General features: G+C 42.6%; 1 protein-coding gene across 4 annotated transcripts in view; it reads right to left on the reverse strand.

Moving 5' to 3' along the window:
• Positions 1 to 20,646, reverse strand: part of IFT54 (intraflagellar transport 54) — an 89,849-nt gene that overhangs the window by 50,407 nt on the left and 18,796 nt on the right. For 2 of the 4 annotated variants that reach the window (XM_025170985.2, XM_025170987.2), the window contains exons 5-8: positions 18,997 to 19,458; positions 17,718 to 17,795; positions 16,725 to 16,800; positions 5,053 to 5,154 (exon numbers count right to left, since the gene is read on the reverse strand). In XM_025170985.2, coding sequence (XP_025026753.1) covers positions 5,053 to 5,154; positions 16,725 to 16,800; positions 17,718 to 17,795; positions 18,997 to 19,458 — 718 coding nt within the window. The remainder of the gene's footprint in view (positions 1 to 5,052; positions 5,155 to 16,724; positions 16,801 to 17,717; positions 17,796 to 18,996; positions 19,459 to 20,646) is intronic. The other 2 variants (XM_088135530.1, XM_088135531.1) reach the window with 1 other exon arrangement.

A 20,646-nucleotide genomic window follows, 5' to 3' on the forward strand; every position in this document is an offset into this window, starting at 1 on the left:
AAGCAGCCAAACCATTAATAGATTTGGTTTTACCAACTACTCAAGGCAACTGCAATTGGTGGCTGATGTGGGTCTTCCGGGCTGTGTGGCTGTGTTCTGGAAGTTTTGGTTCCTAATGTTTCGCCAGCAACTGTGACCGGCGTCTTCAGAGGACAGGAGCAGTTCTCTCTGTGCCCAGGATGATGTGACCCTTTTGTGGGTATTTATGGAGATAAGGGGGTGTGCCTGCGGGGGGGGGGGTTGTGGGTTAACGAGTGGCTGCTTGTTTTGGTGATCAGCGTATGTGTGTATCTTCCTGTAGATTAGGCAGGGTATTTTGTGTTGAGTTGTTAACAAGTGGCTGCTGAGGGTGATTAGCATATTCATTGTGTGAATTATTCATGCATCCTGGTGGTTGAGCTGAGTGCGTGATCTTTGCAGGCTGCATTTTTCAGGATTGGTAGCCAGGCTTTGTTGATTTTTAGACTTTCTTCTTTTTTATTGAAACTGTGCCAGTGTTTGTGAATTTCAATGGCTTCCCTGTATAGCCTGGTATAGTGGCTGTTGGTGTTGTCCAGTATCTCTGTGTTTTCAAATAGGATTTTATGTCCAGTATGCTTGAGAGCATGTTCAGCTACTGCAGATTTTTCTGGTTGCTGTAGTCTGCAGTATTTTTCATGTTCTTTTATCCTGGCATGGATGCTGCATTTTGTGGTTCCAATGTATACTTGTCTGCAGCTGCATGGTATGCAGTATACTCCTGTGGCGGTGAGGGGGTCCCTTTTTGTCTTTTGCTGATTTTAGCATTTGTTGTATTTTTCTGGTGGGTCTGAAGATTGTTTGGAAGTTGTGTTTTCCATCAGTTTTCCCATGCGGTCTGTGACCCCTTTGATATAGGGCAGAAATACTTTGTTGGTGAGGGGCTGTTTTTCTTCTTCAGTCGCGTGCTGTTTTCTTGGTTTGATGTCTCTTTTTACTTCATTCTTGGAGTAGCCATTTGCTTGTAGGACCCAATTAAGATGGTTGAGTTCGGTGTTTAGAAATTCAGTTTCGCAGATCCGACTGGCACGATCCATCAGGGTTTTGATAATGCCTCTTTTCTGACGTGGGTGGTGGTTGGAGCTTTTGTGTAGGTACCGGTCTGTGTGGGTGGGTTTTCTGTAAACTTTGTGTATTAATTTGAAGTCCAGTTTGCGTGTGACCAACGTGTCTAGAAATTGAAGTTTGCCGTCAATTTCTTTTTCCATGGTGAATTGATTGAGGTGGATGCCGTTTAGGTGGTTCAGAAACTTCTCTAGTTCTTTCTAATAGATAAATTGCCAGCTAGGAACTGGCTGTCCATAAGATCTAACTGGTTCAACCTTGATTTTTCTCACTCAGGAAAGACCCTAAGAGCAACCATGCATTTGGTTCATAAAACCCTACACCAAACAATCACACCAAAATGTTAATGTTCAGATGTAATTATAAGAAATTAACAGCCACCAAGAAGGCCCAATATGCAGCTATGGTTTGGTCTGAGCTACAAAAGTAAGCAAAAGGTTCCAGTTCAGTCATATTTGGGAACACTGTACAGTGGTACCTCGGGATACGAACGCCTCTACTAACGGACGTTTCGGGTTACAACCAGCTTCGGCAGGAAAAATTTACCTCGGGTTATGAACTCGCCTCTAGTTACGAACCGGATCTGCGGCCGTTTTCCCTGCTGCCACGCGGTCGCGGCTTCCTGTGGGCGAGGTCGCGGTAGCAAGGAGACGTTTGGTGAGGCTTGTGGTGTGTTTTGCGGTGTTTTGCGAAGGTTTTTGCTGTGCGTGTTAGCATGGCTCCAAAGAAAATGCAGAGCAGGCTTGGCGGGAGTAAGGCTCTGAAAAGAAAATTGCCTCGGGTTGTGACCAAATTCGGGCGGAGGGCGGAACGGATTAACCGGATTTACATTGAACCCTATGGGGAAATTTGCCTCGGGTTGCGACCAAATTCGGAGGGCGGAACGGATTAACCGGATTTACATTGAACCCTATGGGAAACTTTACCTCGACTTGAGACCAACTCGAGTTGCAACCAGAGTCACGGAACGGATTAAGTTCGTATCCCGAGGTACCACTGTATCTGGTATACTGAAGGAGTATAAGCTTCTACTTGATATCACCATCTCAGCTTCAGTTTGGGAGGATTTTTATACCCTTATTTGCCAACTCCAACTAGGATCACATAGAAAACTACTGAGCTTCTAACCCTTGATAACCTCCCTTCTTCTCCACCAGTGAGAGTGACATAATTTAACATTATTCGGTCACTAAAACCCAATAAGGCACCTGGTGAAGACTTTTTACTGCCAGACCTTTTCAGGACACACATTGACTGGCAGGCTCCACTGCTGGCAGGGCTGTTTACTTATCTAGACAAGACTGGTTATACATCCCATTACAGTTTCTATACATAAAAAAGTAAATAAGATCCTAAAAATTACAGACCTATAAGCTTTACTGATATAACAACTAAGATACATGCAAAACATCTCTTGAGCAAAAGAGAGGATTGGGTAATTGAGAAGAACATACTAGTGGAAGAACAGGCTGGTTCAGATGGTTCCACAATAGATAACTATTTCATCTTACACCATCTTATTACTAAATATACAACAGTTGGTAAACACCTGTTTATATCTTTCATACACCTTAGTGCACCATTTGACTCCATAAACAGAGACACCTTATGGAAGAAGCTGGCCAAGCTAAATATGGAATCCAGATTCCTATACATTGTAAAGGCCCTGTATACAAAAACATGCCTGAAAGCTTGTACTTTCAATGGCTCTCCTACACAGAGCATACCCACTTACACAGGTGTTAGACAAGGATGCATCTTGGCTCCAGTGTTGTTTAACCTTATGTCAACAACATAAAGTCCCTGGAGTTGGGTGGCCAATAAATTTAAATAAATAAATAAACTTCTCAGGATTCCTCCATTCAACTGATGTTCACATGCCAAAGACCCTTAATAGACTATCAACATCCTTTTGTACACAGATGATATGGTTTTGATGGCTTACTCCCAAATAGGCCTGAGAAGACTGATGGGAAAATTTGGTACTTATTGTCCCTCCAATTGTTTGAATATCAAAATCCAAAGTGGTGGTTTTTTGGAAAAAGACAGGCCAAATACAACTGTTACTTGGAAGGGGAGCCCATAGAACAAATAGACTCTCATATTTAGAGGAGGTTTTTACAGATACAAGACCTTAGGCTAACCACTTCAAATGAAGTTCAGTACAGGCCACAGCAAGTTCTAAAATGCTAATTATATTACTCAATTATAACCACCCAAGTACTTTGATCCCCATTTTAAAGGTCCACAAGGCAAAAATTGCACCAGTGATTTTTTTTATTACATTAGCAATGTTATATCTTTGGTTGTACTTCATCATATCTTCTAATTGTTATACTTTACCAATAAAATATTTAAATGTTAAAAAAATTACACCAGTGTTAATGTATGGTACAGGATTGTGGGATCTATCAAAGGCCCCAACTCAAACAAAATCAAGCACACTTTTTAAGATCTGTTCTGGGGATCGACAGGCAGCAGCAATCAGAGCTGAAACAGGCACCCACTCCATTTACAGCCCAACAGTAATTAAAGTCTTTAAATACTGGTGGAGGATTCTCCCAATAGAATCTGACAGGCCACCAAGATGTGCCTTGAAGAACAGATGGGCACATTTCAACCTATCACATGGATGAATCAACTTCTCAAAATCATCTCACAACCTGGCCTATCAACACAGCACCTACACTCAGCTGGACACCAGGCCAAGACAATATTTAAACAAAGAGTCTTGAATGTTAACACCCTAACCTACATTGAGTCACTTGTACATATCAGATCACTGAAATAGCCAGCCAAGAATAAAATCTCTTTTCAAACAGAAAAATACCTGACAATGGGTTTGACTCAGTACCGTAGGATAGCCTTTACAAGAGCAAGATTTATGCAGCTGGATTCTATGGTTAAATACAGACCAAGTGCCATACTTTGAGGGAACGTGTGTATGTGGAGCACCAGACATAGAAGACATTGCACGTGTCTTATTCAATTGCCAGCTATATGCCCCAGCAAGGGCCCAGTATTTATAAACACTACTTGACAGAACTATACATTGGGACCACAATAAAAGACTACCTTATTTCCTTCAGGGCACAAACACATATGTCATTATTACAACTGTTAAGTTTATAGTCAGGGCTGTTCAACTGAGAACACATTTTATAGAACACATTGGGGTAGCATGTAAAGGTGATGCATGTATCTAAATACACACTGTTTTGTACTTTAGCATTCATCTTATTTTATACTTTTGTATTCTATTTTTGTACTATTTTATCTTACTGTTTTCTCTTTTATTTTATTTTATTTTACTCTATTTTTTGTCATCTTACTTCATTTTACCTTATCCTATGTTACAGGTAATCCTCAGTTAACAACTGCCCTGTTTAGCCACTCTTCAAAGTTATGTCACTGGTCGTAAAGTAAAAGTAACTTTACGACCAATCCTCAAACTTATGACGGCTGCAGCATCCCCCTGGGGTCATGTGATTGCAATTTGGGCACTTTAAAACCAACATGCATTTCAGACCACTGTAACATCCCACAGTCATGCGACCACCATTTGTGAACTTCACAGCTGGCTTCCAACAACAGTTGAAAAACTTGCAGTAAAATTGCAAGTTGCAGTCATGTGATGTCTCACTTAATGACATGTGATTCAGTTAATGACTACAATGGATCTGACTTAAGTCCAGTGTGGTCACGTGATGCTTCACTTAACAACGGTGTTGCTTAGTGATGGAATTGCTGGACCCAATTGTGATTATTAAGTGAAGATTACCTGTATTCTACTTTACTGCGGCTGAAATCCATTGTTTCTTGATATGGTCAGTTATTTATTAATAAAAGCTATACAATATAAAACCAGTTATACTGTACAACTAAAGTTGACTAGCTGTGTTATTTATTGTAAATGTCAACATCTATTTAGCATTCAAAAACAGTCAGGATAGTCTTGCCTTTTCTTACCTGATTCCTGTGCTGTTCTAATTCCCTCAATGTTTTCTTTTAATAGGTTAGCTGTCCTTTCAATTTCACCACTAGATACATTTTTAGTAGTTTCCTTTCGTCCTGACATGAAAGAATTTAAAGTGAAATGTACACTACATACAATTAAAATAGATACAGAATCCACACTGTAATAAGATATATAATCAGATTTAGAGAAGCTTGAAAGTATTTAACTCATTTACTTTGACTCCTGAAAATGACCTTTACTAAGGACAAAATACATACGGCAGTGAGAAAAAATCTGCATACCCTTTAACTCTCCATAATTCTGCAGTGCTGTGATCCACAGTGTGATCAGAACTTTATTTAAGTCCTAATAATAGAAGAGATTCTATTATTTAAAAGAACAACACCCAGAACAGCTGTACTGTGTCACTGAACACACTGAGCCAACATTCACTGTCTTTGTTGGAAAAAGTATATGAAAGCCTAGGATAATCAAATCTCTTAAAGGGGTAAATTGAGTCATATATTCCAATCAGTGAAATCATAATCAGATGTGAGTCTGAGGAGCTCTTTCCTTTACATGGTCATTGCTACCACTAGTTGCTACCACTGGAGTCTGCTCTTCACAATGTAGGTCTGTGGAAGTGAATCATGCCTGAACAAAAGGGATCCCCATGGACCTCAGAAAGGTTGTTGATGCTCATGAGGTTGGAAAAGGCTATAAAATCTCTGCCAAAGAGTTTGGCCTCCATCAATCCCCAGTCAGACATATAATTATAAATGTAGAAAATGCAACACCACTGGTTTTCTATCCAAGAGTGGCCATCAGAAAAAAATAGTAAGAACAGCTGTACTGTAGGAGGGATGCAAAGAACCCCCAGATAACAATAAAAGCAACTCTTGCATTATTTGATGCTAGAATGAGTCCACCATGAGGAAAACATTGAACAAGAGAGGTTTACATAAGAGGATACCATAGAGAAAACCACCATTCTCCACAAAGCACACTATTGCCTGTCTTCAATTTGCCAAAGGCCACCAGGATAATCTAGCTGGCTATTATATAGCTATAGCATGACCTGAAGGGAGCAATTCATGAAAGCCCAAAGATATAAATGTGTTAAAGCAGTTCTGTAAAGATGAAGAGCCAGAATATCCCCAAGCCAATGTACAAACCTGATCAACAAATCCAGGAAATATTCTGAGGAAAGAAAACTAGAATGGGAATTTGTAAAGCATAACAGTGGAGCTTTGCAGCTTCAGAACCCAAATGTTGGTAATCATTTAGGGAACAACAAGATTGTGGATTGTAAATTCTACAGGAGAATGCCAGAGTACCCATAATTGAGCTGAAGCTTAAATGAAATCTACACCAACAATCCTACAAGTAGACCTACAATAGAATGGCTGAAGCAGAAGAAATTTAAAATGCAGGTATGGCTGAGCCAAAGCCCTGACCATAACCCAACTGATATGCTGTGGCATGACCTGAAGGGAGCATTTCATGAAAGCCCAAAGATATAAATGTGTTAAAGCAGTTCTGTAAAGATGAAGAGCCAGAACATCCCCAAGCCAATGTACAAACCTGATCAACAAATCCAGGAAATATTTAGTTGAGGTCACTGCTGTTAAAGCTACTAAATCTAAAGCTTCACATACTTTTCCCAACAAAGACAGTGAATATTGGCTCAGTAAAGACGTCACATAGTACATTGTTTTGTGTGCTGTTTGTTTAACCAGACCCTAAGCCTTAATATTCAGATCAGACTGTTGGTCACAGTACTGCAGGATTACAGATAGTTCTAAAGACTTCACAATTTTTTTCTTACCATTTTATCAGTTTTACTGATTTTACATTGGATGTATACATTCCTCCCCCTCCCCCCCCTTCTTGCTATGCTGTGTCAGAGAGGTGTTCCTGGGAGGGATGAGCAAACTCCGGGAGTGTATGCCAAGAGTATATATTCCAAGCAGGGTCAACCAAGGCATGAAGGTCATCCCAGCTGCCCAGCTAAAGCAAGCAGGCAACTATACTGGGCAGCAGCAGATTATCACTTTAGTGACAATGGCAAAAGCATAAATTCATACAGTATGGGAGAAGGCAATGGTAAACCACTCCTGTATTTTTACCAAGAAAACAACATGGATAGAATATATAAAGTGACAATATAGTGCCAGATGATGGGCCCCTCAGGTTGGAAGGCACTCAACATGCTACAGAAGAAGAACTGAGATCCTTTGGCGTTCTAATGGTGTTTATGACATGGCTAGGTTAAAGCCTTTGACTTGTATAGTTGCTAATATTGCCGTACATACAGAAAAGAATATCTGAAGCTTCAAAGAGAGAATTACAGTGGGAACATGGAATGTAAGAAACATGAACATGGGAAAGGAAAGCTCAACTTAGTGAATGATAAAATGAAACTACTACAAATTGAAATCTTAGGCATCAGTGATTTGAGATGGACTGGGATTGGACACTTTTAGTGAAAAATTCATATAGTTTACTACTTAATACATGAAAAACAAAAAAGGAACAGTCCTATTTTATAGTTAGGAAGCAAGAACAATATCTTGGCTACAAAGCAATCAATGACCAAATAATATCAATTAAACTTTATGGACACCCCTTTAATATGATAATACAAGTTTATGCTCCAACCACTGATGAAGAAGAGGAGGAGGTTGCTGAGTTTTACGATCAAGTTCAATTTGAAATTTAAAGGGCATGCTACCAAACTAATGCTTTGGTCATCCAATACAGATTAGAGCCCTAAATGGAAAAAGAGATGTCAGACATTCAAGCTGGCTTTAGGAAAGGCTGAGGAATACAAGACATTATTGTTGATGCATACTGGATTATTGAGAAAGCCAAAGAATACCAAAAAAGAGTTTGTGCTTCATTGAGTATAAAAAGGGTTTTGATTGCATTGATCATATCAAGCTGTGGGATTTAATGGATTCTAAAAAAATGTGAATCCCAGAACATCTCATTACCCTCATGCGAAATCTATATACAGAAGCCAACATGCAGACAAAACATGGTAAAACAGACTGGCTCCAGGTTGGCAAAGCAGTACGGCTGTATGCTCTCCCTTTATGTATTCAACCTAAATGCTGGAAGGGAAGATGAATTGGAAGAAGATGAGCATGGTTTTAAAACTGGACTAAGAAACATCAATAACCTGCCCTATGCAAGTGACACTACTCTGATAGCTGAAAATGCAAAGGATTTGTAAGTGTGATTGAATGGAATTATGAAGGCCAAACTCAGGGAGGAAAACATGCTCTTTCGTCTCCTGAGGAGTGAGGGAGAGATAAGAGGATGAGGCTGGCACCTCCCTGAGGAATTCAAAATTGTGACTGGCTGACTTTGGGAACTGGGGTTTCAGTCTGGGAAGATTCTTGCTAGAGGTTGTAGCTAATAAACACTGCTGAACTGAATCTACATGGTCTCTTGGAGTTCCTTGGGCTAGGCCTGACATCAATCTTCCCAGACTCATACTACCTTCCAGACGAAGGAGTTTACATCATGGCAACAGATCCACAGGGAGCTAATTTGACACCAGTTATTGGCAGCAGCCCTACTACAGCATCAGCAGCAAGTGGATGCACAGATTAATAACCTGCAAGCAGCTATGGGACAACTAATACAGCAACTCGGACCAGTAGCTCAGCCACCACCTCCCCCGCCACCGGTGTTACTGCGTTCGCCTGGTAGCATGCCGGAGAAGTACGGAGGTGAGGTGGAACAGATGAGAACCTTCCTGGCACAATGTGAGTTGTTCATGGATGGCAGGCCAGGAGAATTTCCTACAGATCGAACAAGGGTGGCTTTTGTGATGAGTTTATTGAAGGGCGCTGCAGCCAAGTGGGCTACCCCCCTCATAGAGACAGGGGATCCAATGCTCAACAACTACCAGAATTTCTTTACAGCATTCAGGGGGCACTTTGGAGACCCAGTGAGATTAACTGCCTGTTGGGACATTCGTAGGCTCAGGCAAGGCGACAGACCGGTAAGGTTGTTCATTGCAGATCTCAAGTTACTAGCGGGGGATGTTGAGTGGAATGAAGTGGCTCTTATGGACCAGTTTAGAGAGGGGTTGGACCCTGAACTCCGGTCAGAAATGGTAAAACAAGGCATTCCAAATACTCTGGATGACTTGTATCAGCTTTGTATAATAGCTGAAGCCAGTCTCATGGAGTTGAAACAGTATCCTCCATCTACTCCCCTTGTTGCTCCTCAGCCTCCCTTGACCCCACTTCCCTCCCCTCATGCTGTAACAACAGAATTTGCAGCGGGGGAGCCAATGCAATTGGGAGCTGCTCAGAGAACAGTGTCAGGAGAGGAAAGGCAGAGGAGAAAAGATCTTAACTTGTGTTTCTATTGTGGAGCCCCAGGGCATATGGTGAGAGTTTGTCCGGCGAGAGGTATGCCAGGGGGAGCCAAATGCACACAGCAGGCACCCCCCAAGAAAGCAGTTTCTGTCCTAGCACAGCAGCAGGGAAACTGGCAAAGCCTCCTCCTCAGAGCTCGTGGGGGGGGCTATCAAGCAATTAAGGAGAGCTCACTATGGAGACAGCAATCAGGCCTTCATGTTAGTGCCTCTCACAGTGACATTGCCTTCCGGCTCCAAAATTAAGTTGGAGGCTCTCATAGATTCAGGCGCTACCACGAGTTTCATAGATGTTCAGACTGTACAGAAATGGCAGTTACCTACGGTGGATTTGGACAAACTCATGAACGTAGAGACTATAGATTCTCAACCACTGAGGGCGGGTCTGGTGCTGCAATCCACAGTCCCTCTACAGGTGACCATTAACGACCACATGGAGTTATTACCCCTGTACATGACAGCATCTTTACATGTGCCAGTGGTCTTGGGAACTTCGTGGCTTAGGTTGCACAACCCTGACATTGACTGGTCACCGGGGACCCTCTCATTTTCAGCTCCAGATTGTCAACACCACAAAGTACAGGGAACTATCCTCACCAATTCTCTAGCAGGGATCCAGGATGGGGGAAGGGGTTTGCCTGCCAAGTATGCAGACTTTGCAGATGTTTTTGGGGAGGAGGCGGGTACGGCTTTACCTCCCCATAGAGACTGTGATTGCACGATTGATTTGAAACCAGGTGCTAAAATTCCAGCCAGACGGCAATATCCCATGTCTGCAAAAGAGTTAGCTATTCTTAAGGATTACCTAGAGGTAAATTTGAAAAAAGGATTTATCAGGCCATCAGAGTCTCCAGCCTCAGCTCCCACATTTTTTGTACCAAAGAAGCCAGACCCGCAGACATTCGGAACCACCGCTAGAGGGACAGTTCCGATGCACACAGTACATGGTTACAAGGAGCTGAACAAAGTAACCATTAGAGATCATTATCCGCTCCCATTGATCTCAGATCTTTTAGACCGGCTACAAAAAGCTCGCATTTTTACAAAGCTAGATCTTAGAAATGCCTACAACCTTATTCAGGTAAAGGAAGGGCATGAATATCTCACTGCTTTTGATACAAGATATGGAAAATATGAATATTCTGTGATGCCGTTCGGGCTTTCTAACTGTGAAGCGGTGTTTTCTAGATTTATGAATCAGATTTTCTCTGACAAAATTGATTCCTATGTGGTGATTTATTTGGATGACATTCTGATATACTCTGACGATGTTCAATCACACACGATGCATGTCAGGAATGTATTACAGAGACTGAGAGAAAATAAGCTCTTTGCCAAGCCAGAGAAGTGTGCGTTTCATTTGCCTCAATTGGACTATTTGGGCTTTAGAATTTCAACAGAGGGGCTGCAGATGGATCCTGCTAAAGTGCAGGCAGTGTTATCTTGGCACCCACCCCGTAATGTAAAGGATGTACAACGTTTTCTGGGGTTTGGTAATTTTTACAGAAAGTTCATTCCCAATTTTGCAGAGCGCGTGAAGCCCCTCACGCAGCTATTGAAGAAAAGAAAAAAGTTTGGCGGAGGGAGAGCAGGCAGCCTTCCAACAGTTAAAACAGCTTTTTGCCTCCCAACCTCTCCTCCTGCATCCTGACCCTTCCCGCCAATTTGTCATCCACACAGATGCCTCTGATGTGGCGATAGGGGCGGTTTTGTTGCAGGCAGATGAGGCAGGAGTGGGGGAATGGCTGCCGTGCGCCTTTTTCTCTCGCATGCTCTCTCCAGCGGAGAGAAATTACGATATTTTTAACAAAGAGTTACTTGCAGTTAAAGCAGCGTTCCAGGAATGGAGGCAATGGCTGGAGGGGACAAGGTTTCCTGTGCGAATGTGCACGGACCATAAGAACTTGGAAGCAATGCAGAGCTTGCTCGCACTCGGTCACTCCGCGGCAAGTGCGGTGGAGTCAGTTTTTTTCACGTTTTGATTTTTACATCACTTACGTTCCAGGTGCACGTAATTTGATGCCCGATGCGTTTCCCAGAAACCGGAGTACGTTGCTGAGGAACCACCTCAACAGTGCGCAGCGATCCTGCAGCCTCGCAACTTTAAAGAATTGGATGGCACGAGAAAGAAATTGGGAGCGAGTCAGCAGACAGAAGATTTACTGGTAAGAATAAGGGTGCAGCAGGCACAAGACACTTTTGCGAGGGCTCGGATGGATGACCTCCAGGGCACCTGGCAGGTCGAGGTTTCCCCTTTTAAGTGGAAGGAGGATGCTTACATCATAAGGGGAAGTTATATGTTCCTTTGTCCTTGCGGGAAGAGGTTTTACAACTTTGCCATGATAATGTAACAGCAGGACATGGAGGGGTGTTTAAGACCCTGCACAGGACTTTAAGAGACTATTGGTGGCCTAAGATGGTGGCAAACATTAGAGATTACGTGGCATCTTGTCACGTGTACAGACGAGCTAAGACTTTTCATGGGAAACCCACTGGGCTGTTGCAGCTATTAGAGACTCCCCCCAAGCCTTGGCATACAGTATCAATGGACTTTATTACTGATTTGCCTCCAGTGAAGGGTTATTCTTCAGTTCTAGTGGTTGTGGACTTATTTACTAAGATGGCTCATTTCATACCATGCAAGGGTCTACCTTCTGCTCAAGCTACAGCACAACTATTTTTGGATCATGTCTTCCGATTAAGAGGAATGGTTAATACATTAATAACGGACAGAGGGAGTCAGTTCTCTTCTAAGTTCTGGAAAGCTCTTTTTGGACTGTTGAAGGTACACAGCCACATGTCTTCAGCGCACCATCCGGCTACCAATGGAGAGGCAGAGAGGACCCATCAGATGTTGCAACAGTATTTAAGGTGCTGTACCACCTACAGCCAGGACAATTGGGTTGAGTTAATTCCCTTGGCAGAATTCTCCTACAACAATTCAGTGCACTCTTCAATTGGAATGTCCCCATTTCAAGCACTCTACAGATGGGATCCCCAGGTTTTGCCACAGACTGTATCACAGGGAGGGGTCCCAGGGGCAGCGCATTTTCTAAAAGAACAGCAAGCAGCTCAGCAACTGTTACGGGATCAATTAACAAGGGGGAAGGAGGCGTACAAGAGGAATGCGGATACCCACAGACAGACAGGTCCACAGATTTCTGTGGGGGACAAAGTGTGGTTGTCTGCCAAGTTTCTAGCTTCCAGTAGGCCATCCAGAAAATTAGATGACTGGTTCGTCGGACCATTTAAAGTTTTGCAGCAGGTGAATAAGTTGGCCTTTCGATTGCAGCTGCCACCATCGATGAAGGTCCATCCAGTTTTTCACCACTCCTTACTAGTTAAGGATGCCCCACCAAGTCCCTTGAGAACGCACCCCTCCCCACCCCCTCCGGTTGTGATCACAGGAGAGGAGGAATACGAGGTGGAGGCGATATTGGACTCTCGCAGGAGAGGAAAGGGAATTCAATATTTGATTCATTGGAGGGGCTATCCTGAAACAGAGCGTTCTTGGGAGAATGCAAGGAATGTTCACGCCCCAGAGTTGGTCATTGACTTCCATAGGCATTTTCCTAGCAAACCGAAGCCTCGAATGTTGCCTGGAGCACCAGCAGTTAATCAGCAAGAAGAGGGAGGGGGCAGCGCGCTGGAGGAAGGTTTGGTGGGGGATTTAGGGGAGGAGCGGACTCAAGCTAGCAGTCCACAGCCTTCTACTTCAGGTTTGCAGATGGTAGGAGGGAGGGGGGCTGATTCTGCTAATGTTGTAGCTGTTTTTCAGGACCAATCGGATGACTGGACGGAGGAGGCAAGAGGTACCGAGACCATCATCACCTGATATGTCGTCCCTCCCGCCTTTGCCAAGTTCTGCTGAGAACTCCGAGGGGGAGGATGGAGATGGAGGGAGGGGTGATGTGATGGAATGGAATTATGAAGGCCAAACTCAGGGAGGAAAACATGCTCTTTCATCTCCTGAGGAGCGAGGGAGAGATAAGAGGTTGAGGCTGGCACCTCCCTGAGGAATTCACACTGTTGTGACTTGCTGACTTTGGGAACTGGGGTTTCAGTCTGGGAAGATTCTTGCTAGAGGTTGTAGCTAATAAACATTGCTGAACTGAATCTACATGGTCTCTTGGAGTTCCTTGGGCTAGGCCTGACAGTAAGCTTGAGTAATAAATGTTAAGAAACAAAATATAAAGAAGACTAAATTACAGCTAGCCCTCACTTAATGATCCTAATTGGGACATGGCAAGAAGCCCTGCTGCCGCAGCACAGCTAGCAACCCCAGAGCTAGCTGGTGGTGTAGCTAGCAGTCCCATAGTTGCAGTGGCATGGCAAGAAGCTCCAGAGTCACAGCAGGGAAAGAAGTGCCTACTTAGTTGCCCACCTCCTCTGCACCCCATCAGCAGCTTACCCAAATGAGAAGCCCCAGTGCTGTGGCAAAGGATCGCCCTGGCCGGCTGGGGCCTGGCTTCTTTGTTTCCCAGCGGGGCAGCAGGACACACCCACCCACCCATAGCTCTCACCCCCCAGCCTGCAGGACATTTCCACGGCACCTCCCCACATGTGGCCAGGATGGTGAGCCCAGCGAGGGGAGGCAGGCAAAGATGACGGTAGGTTAGCTAGGGGGGTGGGCAGGGGGTAATCATAAATGTGGGCATGTCCAAATTTTTATCACATGACTGCGGGGGCACTGCAACAGTTGTAAGTTGTAAGACTGCTCACAAGTCCATTTTTTTAGCACCATTGTAACTCTGAACGGTTGCTGAATGAATGGATGTTAAGCAAGGACTACCTGCAATGACAACAGGTACAACAACCAGCCTTAGAATTGGCAATGAAATAGTAGATAACTTCTGCTTTTTAGGATTAAGGATCAAAAGTAAAGGAAGCAGCAATCAAGAAATATACCACAGACTATGGTAGAATAGAATACTTTCTATACTTTTCCATGAAGGCCTTGGAAAAGATATTCAGATGCTATTATGTGTCTATATCTACAAAGATCAGAATAGTACAAGTAATGATATTTCTCAAGATCAGCAATCTCCCTCCCTTAGCTGGTTTGAACTAACCTGAAGCTTCCCAGACCCTCAAAACATCATAATTAGTAAAAAAAAAAATTACTATGCACTAAGTTAGAAACTATGATAAACAGCTGATTTTCCTCTGGAGCCATTTTTTATCCCCTTTTAAGTTTAAATTTGATATCTTTTTCTTCCACCCTTCCTTCAGCTTAACAGAGGGACTCCTGTTTTGTACTTCTCACCCGTAAATGGCAGCTAGTTACTGACATACTCAACATTTCTGCCCTGGGAAACTCTAGTTCCAAAGTATCTCACATAGAGATGAAACCAACAACCTGGCACTACTAGCCTGTGAGTAAGCAAGGGGCCATTCAGAAGTAAGACCACTTATTGTAATCATGACATGCCTAAAGATAGGCAATCCTTTGTGAAAATCCTATAAAGTAGCAGCCGGAGGAATACAGAAAACTCTGAGGGACATTTGTTACTGTGACATCTACTGAGAAACATGTAGAACTACTGAGAACTACTGACAAGCATGATGCCTCTAAGAAATTCCTGACCTGCGTTTCCTGACAATCTTTGCCTTCAAAGGCTGCAGAAAGCCAATAAGGGGATCATCTATTTTTGACTTCATTATAATCAATAGAGAAGTTTTAGTTGGCAAACTGAAATACTGAAAACCTTGGGGGAAACCAAACATTGTCTTGAAAGTATTTTTTTAATAAATTAAGCTGATGTAATACTGAATCACATTGGTATACAGTATTTCAGGTTTGTTTTTGTTTTCATACTGAGGAATCAGTTTTTTGAAATTTTTTCAAACTCTGGAAAATAACATCAAGAAATCTGAAACAGACAAAGTTAACATCTCTAACTAGATGTAGACAAAGCTCAGCAATTAGATGGTAATGTTTCTCTTAATTCATTGTAATCTGTTTAAGCACAGAAATAGGTAAGATATTTGAAATAAATACTGAAATGGTGGTAAATCACCTGCTGCAAATGCTTCATAGCCTTTATGAAGTGAGGACTTTATCTTTGTTGCAAAATTATTCTGACCATATTTACTACTTGCAGGGTTTACTGTAGTATGAGGAAAAGGCTGCCACTACAGCATCCACCATGCCTCCCTTCAAACTCTGAATCGCACGCTGGAAGGAAATAAAGTTAACCCTTTCTGCAGTCTAGATCTTGCTGAGGAATTTTAGAAGTATGAAGATAAAGAGTTTAGGAAGCTGCCAAAGAAAAACAATGTTTTCTTTATGCTTAATTTTTCAGGAATTGGTTCATCTAGCTGGAAGACTGCTGCATGCACATATAAAAGGCATGGGGCTTGTTTCATAATACCAGGTCATCCATTTTGGTTTTTTTGATACCCCTTCCAAATGCTATGAACTGTAAATCTAAGAAATTTCTGGAGTCATAATCTGAGAGTTTGCTACATCTTTGCCTCCTTTCTTTGTCTCTCCCCTTACCTCTTTTAGGAAGAAAGGGAAACTTTAGACAGATTTTCCTCCATATACACTGCACAGCTGAGGCTCCTTGAATTGCTTGCGCCACAACATGATTAAACCAATTCAAGAACTCGGGCACAGCACATTTTAGGAGAACTCATAAGTGCAGTTAAAATGAAAAGTATTAACTTTGACCCCCATTGCTGATGGGATTGGCATCAATTTGAGCCTTCATTTGGATGCCTTGCCTGTTCTGTGGTATTTAGACTATTGGAGTTGGATTTAGCCAAAATGCAGTAGCAAAAATGGGGAAAGAATGAGAGGTTGGAGCTTCCACATCTGATATGGTCACCTGCCACACTGATACCACTTATCACCAGTATCTCTCAATCTACTACTAAAATTCTGTAATCTGTTGCTTGAGTTGAGCCATGTGGTGATTCCTCTTAAATGTGCTTTTTCTGCTCTAAATTTCCTGGATTAAAAGGAGGAAGAGAAAAAGGAGGAGGTAGGAACAAAGAGAGAAAGAAAAAAAACCCCAATACTTATGAAATATAAATGGGTTAGTCTCTTGGAAGCTCCAACTATTCAGTCTCTAAATAGAACTAGTTAGGGATCAAAATTACCTCTCCACTCTGAAGAATCAAACACATGAAGTGGGCCCTGATCATTGTTCCAAAAAGAGCCAACATGAGGTGAAGAATGCCTCTATGACATTTAGAAGAATTGTTATGTTTTGAACCATATTCTATAACCAGCTCCAAATTCTCAAGAAGTAACAAAACAAAGAGATTTCTTTTAATTACCTTCACCTGAAGTTTTATTTCGCTGTCTTGGTCCTTTTGCTGCATGCTGCCTTGACAATCTTGCAGAATTTTCATTCTTGAAAATATACATAAAAGCAAGTAGTATATATATCTTTTAGAAAAGCCGTTCATATATTTTTCAGAATATTAGGGTTTTTTTCCATTTTCTGAATGTTCAATGATATCATAGATACTCAGAGTTTTAAAACAAGCAAATTATAATGGGAATTGAGCTTTAGTAATGTACTCCGAGTTACAATTGGGTAAAATTAGAGGAAATCAAAATTTAGCCTTGTTGATTTCTAAAAGCTCTCTCTACTTTCTATAATTCAAGCAACGTTATGCTCAGAGAGCACAAAAACAATGTGATCATTCCAGCAAAAGGAAAATGAGAGAAGTAAGGTATGTTTTGCTCAATCAATTGAGGATCATTTTCCTTAATTAATAAATGAACAAGTATACTGTTTTGGTCTCATTTGTTTAATTGGGTTCTCTTTAACTAGTTTTAGGACTTGTGTGGAGAACAGATCACATTTTAGGTTATATTTATGCAGAAATATTGAAAATTCAATAGGGTTCACACACTTTTAAGCATCACTGTATTCTCAGGTATCTCACTCTCCTTCATGCATGTTGCTTTAATTGCAGAAATTAAATTTAATTTAATTTGCAGAAGCCACAATTTACAGGTTTGCATTTAACAGATAAAAAATATTGTATGTGTAGAAAAGGGAGGGCAAGTTTCTTCATGCAAAAAAATAAGCCTCTAATTGTACATGACATGGAGTCCTCATTTAGTGACTGCATTGTTTAGCAACCATAGTTACGACAGTGATAAAAAAGTAACTTTACAACCAATCCTTGCATTTTTACTATTTTAACAGTTCCATATTTCAAACTGTAAGCCATACATGATTATTCTCACTTGTCTGTGGAGGGTAAGACAGCTAATTATACCAGTAACTTGTAAAATGAATATTTTCTGTTACTTACTTCTTTATCAAGCTCAGCTTGATCTTTTATAGATCTTTCTGCCAGTTTTTTAGTAACATTCTCTTCAGATCCTGTGGGCTGAGGAGAGTATATTGTTAATAAAATCTCTAAATCATTAACAGAATGTACAGGTAGTCCTCAATTTATGACGTCGATTGGGACAGGAATTTCCATTACTAAGCGATGCGGTCGTAAAGCATGACCACATCACTTAGTGACAGCAATCCTGGCAATCCTGGTTGCCATCATTAACCAAATCCCATGGTCGTTAGGTGGGGCAACTTCCTGCCGGCTTCCCACAACCAAGTCAGTAGGAAAGCTGGCAGGAAGTTGCAAGTCCCAGGTGGCTTGCAAGCAGGCCGGCAGGAGATAATTGGCTGCTGCTAGCTGGGAGAGGGTGCACGGGGGTGCGCAAGGGAGGTGCAGGGAGTGTGTGTGAGGGTGTGCAGGCATGTGCGAGAGTCAGGGAGGGTGTGCAAAGGAGGCATGGCAAGGCTCAGGGAAGGTGCATAAGGGTGCAAGGGATCACGGCAAGGGTTGGGGAAAGTGTGTGGGGGTGCACGAGGGTGTGAGGGAGACACGGTGAAGCTTGGGGAGGGAGGCATGGTGAGGCTCAGGGAGGGTGCTTGGGAGTGCGTGAGGACACGGGGGAGGTGCAGTGAGGCTTGGGGAGGGTACCTAGCCCCAGTCTAGCCCAGGAGCATGGCACAAAGGGGCTTCTTGGCACGCCGCAACCCCAGAGCCACAGCGCACCAAGAAGCCCAAGCCACAGCGTAGCCTTCCTGAGCTCACGCCACACCGCAGCACTGCCCTCCCCCAACTTGTGCATGGCCTACGTTGGCCCTCCCAGGCCTCCCTCACCCCCCCGCAACACCCCCGTGCTCCTTCCTTGGGACTCCCATCTCTTCCCACTCAATGACCCATCCATCTTGGGGTTCTGACTGCAACTGCCTGGGATTGCTGTCACTAAGCAACGCGGTCATGTGACATTGCACTTTATGACTTAGTGATGGAAATTCAGGTCCCAATTGTGGTCGTAATTCAGGGACTACCTATATAGCTATTCCACAAGATTTTTGTCTTACAAAAGACTTGCCATAGAATTTCCAATGTTAGAATTAATTTTTAGCAAGGTATCAGTAGTCGTGACTGCAGCTCATACTTTAAATACCATAACTTGCTGATAATAAGTTAAATTTTTGAGTACAGATACATGCATATGGATTTGCGCAAAAAAATGTTAATTCCAATTATCATTAACAATCAGTTTGCATGTTACCTTTTTATCTGTTTTGTCTTTTCTTTCTTCTCGTGATGTTTCTATATCTTTGCCTCTTTCCCTCCGTTTGTCTTTTTCTTTGCCCCTGTCTCGGACTTTCTCAGATTCCTTATCCTTGTCCCTAGTTTTGTCTTTTTCTCTTAATCTGTCTCTTTCTCTTCCTCCCTCATATTGTTTCCTTTCCCTGTCCCTTTCCTTATCACATTCTTCTTTTTCTCCTTCTCCTTCTCCTTTTTCTTTGTCTCTGATTTTCTCTGTCTCTCTTCCCAGTTTGGACAATCTATTCTTGATTCTCTCTTTTTCAAGTTTTTCACTTTCATTCATGTTTTTATCAAGATTCTTGTGATGGTTTTCATAATCCTTATATTTTTCTTTTTGCTTGCTTTCTTCCTCTCTTAATTCTTCTTTGAGTTTTTGGTCTTGACTTGTGCTTCTGTCTTTTATTTCAGAGTCACCTCTTCCCTAAATAATGAAATGCAAAACATTAAATTTCATCCAGGGGCAATTCAAAATGTTACCTGTTACCTTTAAAACTCTTTTAAGGATACCTGGGTATCTTTGGGATCAGCTACATGAAGTCCTTGGGTTATGACAGCAGTTGGGATTGGAATTTCCATCACTAAATGATGCAGTCATAAAGTGTGGCGTCACACGACCACATCGCTTAGCAACAGCAATCTTGGCAGTCCTGGTTGCCAGTGTAACCTCAGGACCACATGGGTCATTAATTGGGAAGAGGTGGGAGTCCTAGGCAAGCAAGCCAGCAAGTAAAAGCTGCGGGTGAAAGCACTGCGCGGGTGGATGCTGCAGGCAGATGCTATAGAAAGCAGGCAGGTGCGCGGGTGCTGTGGGAAGATGATACAGAGTGTGGGCAGACGCTATGGAGTGCAGGCGGGTGGATGGGTGCTGCTGGCAGGTGGGTGGGTGAGTGCCACAGGCAGGAGAGCAAGCAAAAAAGTGGTGGGAGCAGGAGCAACTTGCAACCTCCTGCCAACTTCCCTATTGACTTTGCTTGTGTGAAACTTGGCACGGAAGGTCGCAAATGGTGATCTTGTGACTGCAGGATGCTGCAACCATCATAATTGTGAGCTGGTTGCCATGTGCCTGAATTGCAATCATGTGACCGCAGGGATGCTGCAATGGCCACAACTTTGTGGACCGTCTTAAGACCCCTCATTCAGTGCCATTGTAACTTTGAGCAGTTGTTGAATGAGTGGTCATAACTTGAGGACTACCTGTACTCCCAATGATTCCTGCCTGTCCATTAAAGCTTGGAAGAGAAGTTCTCTCCCGATCCCTTCCCTGAAAGAAGGTTCTCTACAGGAATCACCAAGGAGGACCTTCTCAGACAGTTACCCTTCTCTGCAAAAGTATTCACCTGGACAAAACTGGCCCCTACCCACCTAAGTTTTTGAAAAAGTATTAAGATCTGGCTTTCCCAACATGCTTTTGGAAACACGATCTCTTCTGGAGATGAGAGTGTTGCATGAGCTTAGTTGTTAATGGTGTCTGGGATATTTTGATCTATATTTCTTACGTATTTTGTTTTAACCTGACTAAATTTAGTTTAATCAGAGTCATCATTCAGAGTCATTTATGACTGGATCAACATAGACCCCCAGTAAATATAAATAAATAAATAAAACAATT

The sequence above is a fragment of the Python bivittatus genome, unplaced genomic scaffold (genome assembly GCF_059951505.1).
Source record: "Python bivittatus isolate LINGU-HERP-01145 unplaced genomic scaffold, Pbiv_v1 ctg000200_np1212, whole genome shotgun sequence".
NCBI lineage: Eukaryota > Metazoa > Chordata > Lepidosauria > Squamata > Pythonidae > Python > Python bivittatus.